This window comes from Selaginella moellendorffii, unplaced genomic scaffold, assembly GCF_000143415.4.
Source record: "Selaginella moellendorffii unplaced genomic scaffold, v1.0 SELMOscaffold_66, whole genome shotgun sequence".
In the NCBI taxonomy this organism is placed as follows: domain Eukaryota; kingdom Viridiplantae; phylum Streptophyta; class Lycopodiopsida; order Selaginellales; family Selaginellaceae; genus Selaginella; species Selaginella moellendorffii.
In genome coordinates this window covers 791,653-805,743 of record NW_003314327.1, presented here as the reverse complement: position 1 = coordinate 805,743, position 14,091 = coordinate 791,653, and the positions used below count along the sequence as shown (strand labels likewise).

Below are 14,091 nucleotides of genomic sequence, written 5' to 3'. Positions count from 1 at the left end.
CAGCTACGCCACCTTCTTCCGAATAGCTTTGTTTTGCTTGGCACTCTAAGTCATAGTACTTTTATTTTCTTAAAAAAACCTGTAAATATTTTAGGATAGTCTTTATTCGTTGGTAATAAAGGTCTAAGATACTTTTAGCCTAGTCAATAAGAATAGTAGGGAGAAAGGAAAAGGAAGGTGTTCAATAAGAGTGCAAAGATTTTCATACCAGGATGGAGCATGGAAGATCAAGATGGACAACATCGGTGGGACAATTGCAAAAACAGCATTTCTAAATCTTTCCAGGTCCAGGCGAGCGAGGGGAGCCAGTGGTTGTAGGCTCTGTTTTTGCTACCACCACCACAAGATGGGTCTTGGAGACAGGATCTCTATGAAGCATGAGACCATATGAATAAATGAATAATGGGTCAAGAAAAGTGACAAATTAAAACTTGTACTTTAGCTTCTACTTTCCAATAACCCCTCAATATTAATGGCTACCAGCACTTAGATGCAAAAGTATGCAAAAACAATAATTGGCAAAGATGCTTCAAGCAAAGATTAATCCAATTGGGGCATATTGTGGAACTGGGATCTCACGATTAAGCAAGTCATTTGAATTTCCATTGTTTTAAGCCTTTTTATTTTTTATTGTTACGCACACGAATTATGTATCACTTGTATCGTCCTCCAAATAATTTTTTCCCTTGAGAAGATTGGTCAATGAAACAAAAGCTTTTTTCACGCATGCGAGAAGGATGGATCCGGCTGGCTGTTTATAGCAGTGGCCTTCTTCGCGTTGTGCTTGGCGCGCAAGGCTCGGAGGTGTGGAACTACGTCCTCGCTGAGCTTGATCATCACGAAAAAAAGGAGCCTGTATCCCACGACCATGGCTACCAGCACGCCCAGGTTGTCCCACTTTGTCCGGCTCATATCCACGTCGTTGTTGATGAGGATGTCTCGGCCATTGATCTTGGGGAGGAACGGGTACTTGCTATCGAATTGGATGCCAAGGAAATCGTTCTGATACATTCCCTGGAAGAACGAGTAGAAACTTTAGAAACCGGGCCTGGAAAATGGAAAGAACTCCTTACCTGAAGAACGTAGCTGTGGAAACTTAAGTAGGAGATTGGGTATCGCCACACAGGCTTAGGCAAATCGCTTAGTAGACGGAAGAAGCCTCCAGTTAGCATGAGAACGGCCTGGAAGGACAAAAGCGCATAAAAGATGAGCAGGGACAAAAGTTTGACTGACCTGGACTGCTGCTCCCACAATGATCCCCATGAGGTAATTTGGAACTACACTCGCGACGGCCATCATCAGCCCCTCCACTAGCGTCACACACGTCGCTAAGCCCAGAACAAAATAGAGGAAGTGAGTGAAGCCCGGATGGAGTTGAACGAGGTAGTAAGTGATGGCGCCGGAAGTTAGCGACATGAGGAGCAGGAACGGGATAGAAGACAGGGTGTTTCCAACAACGAAAGCGACGACTCCATAGTGGCCATTCAATCTTTCTCGATGGAACACCTGGAGCAACCAAAAAGTATGAGACTCTGTAAGAGCTAAAACTTTACAGACCTTCATGTCTTCTACGAAAGATGGGAAGCCTCCGATTGCCATGAACGTCAAGAATCCCCACAGGTAGCCCATACACGAGCCTCTAGCCTGCAAAAGTTGTTCCATCCCCGTTAGAAAAAGGAAACAAACTGTGTGTTTTTTACTCACGAATATAGAGTCGTAGCTTGTTCCAACCCGGTAGAAGATGGTTCCAACGCAGATCGCCAGTAGTATGTAGACAAGAACTCGAAGCCAATAATATCCCATGTCCCTGGACATGTTGGTGAAAGACCTTCGTGTGAGAGTAGCACACTGCATCCAGAAACTCGCTTGGCTTCCACTGGACTCCAGAAAATCTCCTTTCTATCAATCGATATAAAACAAAATAAAACTGTTAGTCGAGTATACCAGGGAATAAGTGAGCCACTCACTTACCACTAAGGTCATTATTTCCACCCGTTCCATTACAGACTGGGCTTGCTCGGAGGATTCGTAGGCTGTGAGAAGAGCGGAGATCACTTCGGCTGTGGTGGTTGTTTCAAACACATCGGCAGATTCCTCATCCTGGAACGGGAAAAAGGCAAAGTTAACAACTCACGAGTGGGTAATATTTTGAAAGGATTTGGTTGAGAATGTGACATGGAGGCATGCTTACCTCGTGTGGGAGGCAGGACTCCTTCAACGATTCGTTTACTCTGTCGAAATCCGCGTTGATGGCTTTAAGAAAATGGTCCGAAGGATTGCGCATCGGGGGGCAAGGAAATCCAACACTCGCAAAGTGCTGCACGAAGCACCAATTCAAAAAAAAACTAAAAAGATGAGAAAGACTACTACGTACTTGCTGTGCATTGATAGCCGGACCAAAGTAGACAGTTCTTCCGTTTGATAACAAAAGAAGATTGTCAAAAAGCTGGAAAACTTCGCTGCTGGGCTGATGTACGGAACAAATCACGGTCCTCTTGTCCCTAGCAAGCCTTCGAAGGGTCCTTGTTACGAAGAAAGCTGAAGCACTGTCCAGGCCACTGGTCGGCTCGTCTAGAAAGAGTAGCCTGGGACGAGTGAGTATTTCCACTGCTATACTCAGCCTCCTCTTCTCGCCACCACTCAGTCCTCTTAAATGCCAGTTTCCAACCGGTGTGTTCGCACAGTCTTGTAGTCCCATCTCTATTATCACCCTCTCAACAATTGCTTGCTTCTCCGAATTTGGCATTGCGTCTGGAAGGCGGAGCCTGGATGTGTAGAAGATTGTCTCTCGCACGGTGAGTGTAGAAATGAGCGTGTCATCTTGAGTAACGTATGCCTGTTTGTCAGCAGAAATCTAGCACATTGAAGAGAAAACTTTAGAAACAATAAAAAACTCACAGCAATCCCGTATGACAGCTTCCTTTTGTGCCCGTTGAGAAGAATGTCTCCCGTTTGAATAGCGTTCTTGGCCAGTCGTCCTGAGAAAGAACGAAACAAAAGCTTTTTTGTGAGACACAGAGATCGAATTCAAAACAAGTTTCCACTCACCAGCTAAAGCATCCAGCAGAGTTGATTTGCCGCATCCGGAAGGACCCATGACTACGGTCAGCGATCCGGGCTCCGCAAAGCCTGTGAGACTATCCAGAACAGTGCGGCAAGCTCCCTTGTCCGTCAACACGTTGACGCTCAAATCCCTCCATGTAAGTTTTGCAACGAAGTCTTGGACATTGGATTGCTTTGTGAGCGCCCTCCACACTGTTCTCGTAAGGGGGCTAGCACCAACACCATTGCTGTTGGCGGTTGACGCCCTTCCAATTCCATCACCAGCAGCAGGAACGGTACTAAACTTGCTCGCGAAAATCGCCCCGTCGGAACCAGCTCGCTCCATTTCTCGGTTCCCCTTGACAAGACTGACTCTGAAGTCGAAGTTCTCTCACTGCTGATTTCTGTTGCTGGAGATTACCATCCCGCCTTCTTCTTCCTCGAATGGCCGGGAACTTAAAAGAGTCCCTTCTCTTCAGAGAGGTGGCTTCTTCTTCTTCCACGAGACAAGATCTTCTTGATACCGATCACTTCACGAGCAGCATAGAGCTTTTCAAAAAGTCCCTGTCAAAACTTTGCTTCACAAGATCAGATATCTTCTTCTCTGCTCGTTGTGCCCCCAGGCCAGCTCGATAGAAGGAGCATATTTATACCATCTCTGGAAGGAGAGAGATGACAAAACACCCCCGGCTAAGTCTTTGTCTTATGCTCCTCTCAGTCACCAACCTTGGCTGGTCATGCACTACCCATGCTGCACCTTGCTGTTGACCGGAGCAAAATCTTAAGTCACAGTCTCCTCGTAGTCACATTATACTTGTAGCAGCAGCAAGTGACCAAGAGCTGGACTCGGTCCCGTCGTCGTTCGTGACCGCTGAAGATTAAGATGAGAGAAAGAGAGAGATGGTCTTCTTATCTTTCCCAAAGTTTCCCAGAAGAAGAGCCTAGTTTGCTGGTGCTGGTATTAAATGCCTGGGTCAACTTTAGACTATTTAAAGACCGCAGCCACCGAGGTAGAGCGAGCGAGTAGAAGTAGAGCATATAGTAGTAGTAAACCTGTTTTATTGTGGAATCAAACTCTCAGTAAGTCAAGGATTTAAAGAAAAAACCAACAGCAGGTATCAAATGAGCAGCTGGTATACCTTCGCAATTATAATACAAGTCACGCTCGGAGCGGCAGGAGCGAGCGGCCGCGCGAGCAGAGACTCTGTACAAAGAAAGGAGCGCCATTTGCCGCTCTTTTCCTCCCTGCCTGGCCTCAAGAAGTGGACGAGTTACTAGCGGCAGCACCGTCCTCGGCGTAAATGGAAACGATGGAGTCTGTGGAAGCACCAGCAGCTAGGAGAACGCTGTACGGGTGAAACGACAAGCAGCTCACGGGGCCGATACTCTTCCCAAAGATGCTCTGGTGGTAGCGTATCATGCTAAGTTGGTCGCCACTGGTCGCGCTGAAAACTTTGATGGACTGCTTGGAGGAGCCGCTGGCAAGGACTGGCGCGTAGCGGTGCGCTGCCAGCGACGTCAAGTGCCCCTTGTGAGCCTCAACACTCACGACGGGGAGGTCCAGCTTGCGGACGTCGTATATTTTTATGTCCCCAGCTTGAGATGCAGACACCACCTGCAAAGGATATCCGTGTCACGGATTCTTGAGGAGTGTGAGCGACAGATTATCCAGACCTCGGTTGTGTCTATTCCTGACTGGACAAAATCTATGCCCGCGACTCTCTGGAAATGCGCCTTCTGGGAGAACACTTGCCTGTCAAGACACAGTTAACTCACAATCGGAATAATCCAAAAACAGCTTACTTGTCTTGCTTCCGAACATCAAACATCATGAAAGACCCGTTTCCACAACCCGCCAGAAAAAGGCCATTATGGATCAGCGAGGCAGCCTAGAACACGAACTTCTTAAAAACTAAGCCAAGAAGTTAGTGACACGGCCTTACCATCGCAGAAACACTTGTATCGGGTTGAGAAGGCAGCCTTAACACGAGTGTTTCGGCATCAACGTCCCATATCATGATCGACGAAATATCTCCAGACGCGTACTGCAAGGACCATCGTAATGTCTATTTAAAGGACGCAGTGCATACCAGATATCCAGTCGATTGCTGCCATTCCACAACTGCGTTAATTCCTCGAGCGCCAGGCCTGTGACCCTGTATGGCCTGCCAAGCAGTTGCAAGCTGCTGTTCACCTTTCACAAGGTAGTCTCTCCATACTCGAACGCTTCCGTCGCCTGAGAATTGCACAATTCAGTTCGAGAAAAAATCACGGTGATTTCATCCTACTTGATGCTGCGAGTAGCAAGCTCTCATCAAGCTCGTTGATTAAGCAAAGCCGAGAAAAACCCTTACTATGCGACTCGTGATTGTGAAAGTCGTTTAGTAAAGATCCATCTTCGTGACTCCAAATTCTGCTTTCATAAAATAAATGCCAGTTCAGAATTCCAACAAATGCTCACCTGATAGTTTCATTGTCATCTGCGGTACAAGCAAGCGGAAGAAACGGATGTAGGAGAACAGCCTTGGTCCCGTACTCAGAATTCATATCCCATGTTGCCATTTGGTACGTCACTACATTGACAGCTGCAGAAACCAAATTAAAACTGATGAAATCTGTTTCAAACTCACTCGAATGTCGGCATTTGGATGCTCCTTCTAAAGCAGTCCTTTCCCTTGCTTCTCTGGCAATTAATGCCGTTTCTTCCTCGTCGTGGGAAGTCTCGAGTAAAGGCCGAGCAAAATGCCCGCAGCTCCACCTGTATAAAACAGACTCTGGAAGTTCTTTCAAATCGTCCGAAGCGGGAACTTGAGATGAACCAAGTCCGGAATCACTTTCCGAAGGAAACTCGAGAGAAGGTACGCGTCTCATGTTCATTGGACTTCCCGAAAGCAAATTAGACGGAGGACTAGCAGAACTGGAAGCACCTCTGAATGGCATTGTTAAACTTCCTGAAAAATCGGCGAAGACTCAGTAAAGAGTAACAACATGTGACCCTGCTCACCTATATTGCTGTCAAACCAGGAAGAAGAACGTGGAAAAGCACTGGTGGCTTGTTTGGCTCCGGACTTGAGAGTTTTGCCTGTCTGCAGGACGTACGCTTCGACACCTATTCTCCTCAAAACTTCGTGGCCGAGTTTAGCAACCCACGGGCAAGGATCCCTTACCAGGGAATAAGCAGCTGCCACGCACCGAACGTAAACGCCACTCTCTTCCATTTGCAGTCTTCTTGGCCGCATCAACCCATTGATAAGTTCATTCTCGACGAAGTTGAAGCCTTCCGGTGAAGCAGGAGCCGAAGCGGCACCACGAGCATTTCCAGAGAAGAAAAACTGACCGGAAATATTTACACTGCTCGTCGGAGTTCTGTTGGAATTCAATCCTGCCAAAGCCATGATTCCGGGGTTCGACGGAGGCTTTAAGTACGCTGCGGCAGCAAATCGCAGATTCTGGTCATGTCTGACAGTTAATCTGGCCAACGCTGAAATACAAATTGCAATGTTAGTGAGAAAAAGAGATAGAAAATGCTTACCAATGGCAAGTTCAGCCCGAACGAGAGGACTCCCGTCGTTTACTACTTTCAACAATGTCTTCATAACATCCTGTTCCATTCTAAGCCTAGCCTCTTCGTCGTCGTCATCAAGGGCCGAATCCTCTTCGTTAACGCTCTTAGCCTTTATTATCGTTCCCAGAGCATAAGCTGCTGCGGCACGAACCTGTGAAAATTATAAAGTCAGACAAAGTCAGGTTTTCCAATGTATACCTCTGGTTGAGGCTCGGACAGGAGTTGTGCTAGCGTGGAAGACGCATTTGTATGAAGAGCTAGCAGCTGTGCTTTGGCGAAACCATCCCAGATCTTACCAACACACAAGCACAACCACTGCATGAGCAACGGTTCTCCACGTGCAGGAACGATATGTCTCAAGCAAATGTCGATCAATCCAGATTGAAAGCATTCAATTTGGCCCCGAGGAAGTCCATCGATAATAACTGATAAAACGAAAGCTGCCATTGCCTGTTGTTCAGCGTACACGTCTGGACTGTCCAGGAATCTGATAAAATATTTGTGCCCACCATCTTTAACCAGATCAACTTGACAGGACTGCAAAACAGTTCAAGAAGCAGGATGCAATCTACTGCTCAGTAATGCCATTACCTTGTCATGGGCAAGAATTTTGGCCCAAATAAATAGTAAAATTTGCCGGAGTTCAGTGGCGGTTGTCAGAAGCAGCTTAAGCACGTAAGGGAAAATGCCAACCGAAAGAGCCTGAAAACGAAAATAAAATTAATCAAGGGATTCATACACAAACAAAAGAAATTAAACATATACATACCAGGTTCACAGCCCATGCCCCCATATCCAAGAACCTTCCTAAAAGTACCAAAGCCCGAAAACGATGAGATTGACTTAAAAGAACCTGTTGAAAACACAAAAAGGCTTAGGACAAGCAACATGGACAATTGCCTGAAGAACTATTGGAAGCTGCTCTGGTGGTCTTTTACTCGCTGATCCGTGCTCAAGCCATACTTCGAACGCTGTCAACTGATCCGTAAAAAATGGACTCGGCTGCGCAGGACACGTTTTCAGCTTTTTTCACAAGGATAATGCTCAATACCTGAAATTCAGCATTTGGATCTTTCACTAACGACGGAAGTTGCGAAAGACAGGTTTCCGCAGCCATATCCCATGCAAACCTTGTTAAGAAACGTCAGCGTTCAAGTCCACAAGATTCAGTATGCTTGCTTACCACATTGAGTGCTGATGTGTCAAAGGCAAGCATGGGTAACAAGCAGGAGAGCAATTCACGGATCGCATAATCCGTTCTGCCAGTAAAAAGTTTCGGAAGAGGCTAGCCACCAAAAGGTCCTGTCGAAACAATCGTTGAAACAGGTCTGCATACATTCTAAATCAGTACACACAACAAAACATATAGAGTGAGATTTGCACCTGGAGGAAGCACATTCCATGCTATGGTATCGGTGATTGCCGTAAAGATCCAATTTAGTTCTCCAAGGAGGGTCTTCCGATCGTTCTGACTTCCAGGGATCTTGTCAATCAGCTCAGGATCGAACTCAAGTAAAGACCGCGAACAAAACCTGCATGGAAGACGTATAAGCAATCCAACTGAAATCATAGGCAATACCATCTCAACGCCATTTTGATTGGAGTCGTTAAACATGCTGTGAACACGTCGGCAGGCATTCCCGAACTCTGCGGAAGCATTTCAGTTGCTCTACAGGCTGCAAGCAATATGCAGTCTTTTGCCGAAACTGATGAACTCCCAAGTGCCCAATCGGGTCTCTATACATACAGAAATGTCACGGAAAAACAATTCAGTCAAGACAAACCTTTCTACCTCGATAAATGCATTGACAACGACACCAGCGCCCGAGCAATCAAGAACGTAGATAGACGGTACGCCAAGCCAAGACTCCAGCTCATAAACCGAGAGCGGTATATATTGCGTATAGCTCTGTGACAGAAGAGCTTCATCCATCAACCAGCCAGGAGCAACAGCTACGCCACGCCTACCTTGTTGAAAAACCAGAGCTCGCCATTGACAGTGGGTTTAGGCACACCATGCCCGTTGTAGTGAAACAAGACCCTGTCCGACTTCGCATTTTTCCGGCACTGTGAGCACAGCTTCTTCACCTCGTCGGCTGTAGGATCCAGCGCTAGCTTGTAGCGGGCCTGCATGGAAGCATTGGAACTTAGCCCTTCAATGCAAAACATGCATAGCCATACCCTCGGCTGCCAGAGCGCATACTGCGATTGCAGATTTTTGCCAATTGTATCAAGAGCCTTCTGAGGCGCCAGAGATGACGGATCTATCAACAGAAACAGCCATCAAACACAAGGAACAGCAAAAACATCAAGGAAAAAGAAGAAAGAAAATACCTATCCAGCACTCCATCCTTGCGCATGGTGATACCTTGATTATATCAGGTGGATCCACTCCGATATTCAGACATACGACCAGTGCTACAGATACAGTCTTCATCTGAAACGCAAGAGACGGAAAGGATACAAACCGATTAAGCTTTTTTCTTAACCGAAGCAGCGTACCCGGTCTTTCATCCTCCATTTTGACAAGAGCCCGGTGTCGGGAGGGCCGAAAGAGATCAAAGCTTGAAGCGAGTGATGGCGAAGATCCGCGAGATAAGTACAGTGCTGGGCGAAGACACCGCAAGCTTCGTCGCCATGCTGGTCTTCTTCACCTGGGGGCGACGGCCCCGCATTTTGGCCCGGTTCTGTATCATCGGGAGTAGCGATCTCCATCATCGGACATTCTCCTCCAGCACTGATCCCATCCAACAAATTCGTTTCCTTCCCCTTCTCTGTACAAGCGCCACGCGCGTCGGAATCTCTTCCCTGTTCTAAGTCACGGACGACGATACGACTCCTATCCCAAGGGTTGAGCATAGCATGGTGAAGTAGCGATGCGAGAAGATTGCCGAGAGTATCGCAGCGACGGCCAGGGACGAGGAAGAGGAGGAGGGCAGCGCCGCCCACACGCTCCCATCTGAAACCATTGGCAGCATTATCACACAAGCTGGGGAGCGCTTGTCTGCAAAACCTGGCCGATGCCGCTGCTGCCATTGCCAATCGCCATCGCCATCGCCATCGCCATCATCGTCGGCGCGCTCTCTCTTTTTTCCCCCCTATCTCGCTCTCTCCGCTTTCTTCTCCTCAACCCTAAACCCGACACGGGGTTTTTAGCTCTGTTTGCTCAGTGCCATAAACCCTAAATTTCTTCCTCGCGATCGATTCATGAGGCGCTGGCTCGCTTCGCCCTACTGCCGTGGCCACAGCAGGAGCATCTCGACATGCCGGGCGGTCGTGCTGCCGCGATTCGGCGGCCCCGAGGTCTTGGAGCTGCGCAAGGATGTGCCCGTGCCGCATTTGGAGGCCGAGGAAGTGCTTGTCCGCACGGTCGCCGCCGGCGTGAATCCTCTGGATATCAAGGTAAGAAACGATCGAGCGCGTAGCAATCTCCACCAGAAATTTGTGAAATTCTATCACATCTAATTACTGTTTGTTTGTCACAGATGAGAGAAGGATACGGGAGGTCTCTTTTCCAGCCTCTTCTTCCAATCGTTCTGGGAAGAGATGTGAGTGGAGAGATTGTGGCCATCGGCAATGGAGTGAAGCGGCTCCACGTAGGCCAGCATGTCTTTGGAGCGCTTCACCCGACTGCTGTGCGAGGTACTTACAGTGACTACGCGATACTCCAAGAGGAACAGCTTGCCCTCAAGCCAAAGTCACTCACTCATGTGGTATGTGATGTTTTTTTTTTTTTTTTCTTTTGCTGGTTTCTTGCTGTTTCTTCGCGAAGTTTGGTTCCATGCTTCGGTGTTCCGTTTTCTAGCTGTTTCTTCGTGTTAGCGTTGTTTTTCCCCTTGCTTTGTTGACTTTGCACTTGTTTGCTTTGTTGACTAAACGCTGCTGTGTCTATGTGCCAGGAAGCAGCTGCCATTCCCTTTGCTGCACTGACTGCGTGGCGAGCACTGTGGAGCACTGCCAGAATGAAGAGCGGGTAAACGTTCTGCGTGTAGCATGAATGAGAGAGCAGAGGTTTTATCATTTCGTTGTGATATGGCTGTTGCAGTTGCAATCTTAGACTTTGGGGTGCAGGCAGAAGGTGCTGATCATGGGCGGGGGAGGCGCGGTGGGCTTAGCAGCCATTCAGCTCGCTCGAGCTGCTGGCTGCTCGGTGGCTGCCACTTGTGGCAAGCGAAGTTGTAGTCGCGTCGGGGAAGCTGGCGCCGAGCTTATCGTGGACTACACTTCCGAGGTATAACTCACCTTTACTACAAAGCTTTCGAATAACGTCTACGCTTCCAGAACACAAGAGAGCAACTTACCTGGCGATTCGATGCTGTGCTCGACACAATCGGTGTGGAGACCACAGAAGCACTTGGAGTTAACGTGCTGAAGCGTGGTGGTCACTACATGACGCTGCAGGTGAATCTCTTTTTAGATTATAGCCTCCTCGTGCTCAAACGAAGCACTCGTCGCAGGGAGAAGCAGTGAAACTGGCAGATAAATACGGCCTCATTGTTGGAGGCGGCATTGCGACAGCGACGCTCTTGCGGAAGCGAATGCAGTACACTCAGTCGCATGGCATTGGTAAAGCTTGATCTCTCCTCAGCATACGTTTTAACATTCGAGCCTGCGCAGACTACTCTTGGATAATCATGAGGACGGATGCCGAAGGCCTAGAACAAATAGCTCGGCTTGCGAAAGAAGGACGCCTCAAGATCCCAGTCGGAGAAACTTTCAGTTTGGATGAAGCCGCGAAAGCTCAAACGGTGAGAGAAAACAAGGATTCACAGGGCAAAGTGGTGCTCCAAGTCCAGCAGGAGTAAGCAAAGGATTTTTCCAAATAATGCACTTACACAAGGTAAGTTGTTTTGTTCTCTACCTTGTCAGAGCTCTAAAATCTCTTCGTGTTTCTTTTGTTTCTTGATCAGAGTAGTCGACTCCGACGCTCAGCCCAGCAGCTTGTACATTTTGTCCAGAGTTTACGTATAGAGAACTCTCGTCATCCAGGTTCTTTGCAAATAAATCCATCTTCCAGAAATCGCCAACGCTTCCTTTTCAGTTAAAAGTCAAGCTGTTTCTCTAGAGATTCTCTTCTGGAGAAGTTAAAAGTGGCTTCTTCCAGGACTTTGTCAAGCTGTTTCTCGAGAGATTCTCCTCCAGAGTTCCTGGAAGAGTTAATAGTGGAGTTTTCCAGGACTTTGTCGAGCTGTTTCTCGAGAGATTCTCCTCCAGAGTCCCGGGAAAAACGTTTGTCTCCTCCAGAGTTTCTGGAGAAAGTTTGTCAGCTTGCTCGATCGATCCTCCTCCCTCACCTCCGGCCAATGGAAACTCAAAGCTAGTCTCATTCTCCTTGTCGCCACTGCCATCCCTGGAGGAGCTCCTGTCCAGGGTGGACGAGCTCAGCCAGCGAACGGACGCCATGGCAGGCCTCAAAGTCAAACAATCGTTCCCATCGATCGTGGTGAGAGTGGCCGTTGGCCTGGTCTTGCGCCGATCTCTGAAACGCCCCACTGCCAGGCCCATCACGGGGCTCCCGTAAACCACTTCGCTGGAAGAAATCGATCGGCTAGACGAAGCGGTAGAATCCCTGCTCGCAGCCCCCAATTTCATCCTCCTCCGCTTGGATCCAGTCTCTGGCAGCGGCATTTCGGGCGATGTCGATTGCTGGAGGGGCGGCGTGACGGGATTTGGCTGCGCGTCATTTGCAGCGGCCACGAATTTCTTACCCGGAGTGATTGCGCGCCTGGCGCCGCACGACGCCGTTGGGGCCCTCCTCTTCATGGCCAAAATATAATTTTTTCAAAGCCCTAGATCCCAGATTTTAGGGTTCTTCCAAGAATTCGTCTGACGCGATGGAGAGCGACGAGGAGAAGCTGGATTTCCAGGATGAGAAGGAGCCGCGCGATCACTTCAAGCTTGCCTACATCAGCTTCTTCATCCTTGGCGCCGGATTCCTCCTGCCGTGGAACGCCTTCATCACAGCGGTGGATTATTTCGATTTCCTTTACCCTGGCACGCACATCGACCGGGTATTCTCGATCTTCTACATGTTCCCGGCCCTCCTGCTGCTGCTCTACCTCACATTCAAGGCCGGCGCCATCGAGCCGCGGATCCGGATCAATCTGGGCCTCGTCCTTTTCCTCCTCATGATGCTCATCGTTCCAATCATGGACGAGAGCGTGAGCAAGCCGTCCAGCGCCACGCATTACATCACAATCGCTGCTACTGGAGTCACGGGGCTCGCCGATGCGCTCGTCCAGGGCAGCCTTGTGGGATCGGCGGGGGAGCTACCGGAGCGCTACATGCAAGCGCTCGTTGCCGGCACTGCTGCGTCGGGTAAGTCTGCCATAGTGTTCGCTAGATCGTTGTCACTCTACTGTTTGAGATTTGCGTCTAGTTCTATTCATTTTCCTTGTGTGACTGTGTTTTACGATTTCTTCTTTGCAACTTGCTTCACACTCTCACAAGTTATCCTTTTTTCAAACAGGTGTTCTAGTTTCGTGCCTGCGAGTTGTGACCAAGGCCGCATTGCCTTCCACACCCGACGGCCTTCGCAGCAGTGCCAACGTCTACTTCATCACCAGCGTCATCTTCATGGTGATCTGCCTCGTCTCCTACAACCTCGTCACCACTCTTCCCGTCATCCGCTACCACCTCAAGAAGAACTCCACTAAAGTAGCACGGCAAGAGGAAGTCTCGGACTCACTTCTCCTACCCGATTCCACGCCTCATCGACGAGTGAGCTTCCATCGGGTTTGGAGCCAGAACAAAGGACTGCTGCTGTCTCTCGCTCTCGTCTACCTCATCACACTCTCAATCTTTCCCGGCTCCCTCACCGAGGACGTCCACTCGGCGGCTCTGGGCGACTGGTTCCCGGTTCTCATCATCGCTTGCTACAACGTTTGCGACCTCCTCGGGAAGTCGATCACGGCGGTCTACCTCATCGAAGACCCGAAAGCCATCATTGGTGGTTGCATCGCGAGGCTGATCTTCTTCCCAGTGTTTTTCGTCTGCCTCCATGGGCCCAGGATACTTGGCACCGAGGTTCCGGTGTTCTTGGTGTCAGCGCTGCTGGGGATCACAAATGGATACTACACGAGCGCGATCATGATCAAGGCACCAAAGCTCGTGCCCGTGGAGGAGTCCGAGACGACTGGGATCTTACTGGTTGTGTTCCTCGTGGCCGGACTCTCCCTTGGCTCTATAGTGGGATGGGTTTGGGTGCTATGATTTGTATGTACATTATTTCTCAATACAATGCACAACGTTGATTCTCCAAATATAATTTCCAGAATAAGGTTAGTAGAACAATAGGAATGCGGTGAGCGTGGATCGAACACGCGGCCTTCAGATCTTCAGTGAGCTATCCCCGCTTATAATTACTTCATTATGTTGGTAGTTAATGAATTTTCAATTGACTAAGATTCAACCTTGTTTGACAATGTCCTCGAGCGCGTCACTCAAGAACGCTACGATGTCATCAACTTCTTCCGGCTCTTTGA

At 48.8% G+C, this 14,091-nt stretch overlaps 4 protein-coding genes across 5 annotated transcripts; 2 read left to right on the top strand and 2 right to left on the bottom strand.

The window, feature by feature from the left end:
- Positions 1 to 575: 575 nt before the first annotated feature.
- On the bottom strand, positions 576 to 4,006 carry LOC9649318 (ABC transporter G family member 11). Its single transcript, XM_024659080.1, has 10 exons — positions 3,049 to 4,006; positions 2,899 to 2,978; positions 2,375 to 2,836; positions 2,192 to 2,317; positions 1,972 to 2,100; positions 1,705 to 1,899; positions 1,558 to 1,644; positions 1,234 to 1,506; positions 1,074 to 1,181; positions 576 to 1,014 (listed from the first exon to the last, which is right to left on the bottom strand). Exons 1-10 carry the CDS (start codon positions 3,386 to 3,388, stop codon positions 721 to 723), a joined length of 2,094 nt encoding a protein of 697 aa, XP_024514848.1. The 5' UTR covers positions 3,389 to 4,006; the 3' UTR covers positions 576 to 720.
- Positions 4,007 to 4,084: 78 nt separating this feature from the next.
- Positions 4,085 to 9,754, bottom strand: LOC9649681 (regulatory-associated protein of TOR 2). The gene is made up of 23 exons (XM_024659079.1): positions 9,110 to 9,754; positions 8,942 to 9,044; positions 8,789 to 8,871; positions 8,576 to 8,734; positions 8,400 to 8,516; positions 8,187 to 8,344; positions 7,991 to 8,139; positions 7,791 to 7,935; positions 7,659 to 7,737; positions 7,508 to 7,609; positions 7,377 to 7,460; positions 7,199 to 7,309; positions 6,806 to 7,144; positions 6,575 to 6,758; positions 6,047 to 6,523; positions 5,673 to 5,993; positions 5,504 to 5,627; positions 5,331 to 5,455; positions 5,133 to 5,278; positions 4,986 to 5,087; positions 4,846 to 4,931; positions 4,717 to 4,795; positions 4,085 to 4,657 (listed from the first exon to the last, which is right to left on the bottom strand). The coding sequence occupies exons 1-23, from the start codon at positions 9,641 to 9,643 to the stop codon at positions 4,298 to 4,300; spliced, it is 4,167 nt and encodes a 1,388-aa protein (XP_024514847.1). The 5' UTR covers positions 9,644 to 9,754; the 3' UTR covers positions 4,085 to 4,297.
- Positions 9,755 to 9,776: 22 nt separating this feature from the next.
- LOC9649680 (reticulon-4-interacting protein 1 homolog, mitochondrial) lies at positions 9,777 to 11,634 on the top strand. Of its 2 annotated transcripts, none has more exons than XM_024659081.1 (8): positions 9,777 to 10,009; positions 10,093 to 10,320; positions 10,507 to 10,580; positions 10,679 to 10,838; positions 10,889 to 11,008; positions 11,065 to 11,173; positions 11,225 to 11,447; positions 11,523 to 11,634. In XM_024659081.1, the coding sequence occupies exons 1-7, from the start codon at positions 9,815 to 9,817 to the stop codon at positions 11,410 to 11,412; spliced, it is 1,074 nt and encodes a 357-aa protein (XP_024514849.1). In that variant the 5' UTR covers positions 9,777 to 9,814; the 3' UTR covers positions 11,413 to 11,447; positions 11,523 to 11,634. The 2 variants fall into 2 exon arrangements, with proteins under 2 accessions (XP_024514849.1, XP_002985302.1); XM_002985256.2 differs by having other exon boundaries at positions 11,518 to 11,627.
- Positions 11,635 to 12,411: 777 nt separating this feature from the next.
- LOC9649317 (equilibrative nucleotide transporter 1) lies at positions 12,412 to 13,863 on the top strand. The gene is made up of 2 exons (XM_002985255.2): positions 12,412 to 12,925; positions 13,077 to 13,863. Exons 1-2 carry the CDS (start codon positions 12,442 to 12,444, stop codon positions 13,817 to 13,819), a joined length of 1,227 nt encoding a protein of 408 aa, XP_002985301.1. The 5' UTR covers positions 12,412 to 12,441; the 3' UTR covers positions 13,820 to 13,863.
- Positions 13,864 to 14,091: the final 228 nt, after the last annotated feature.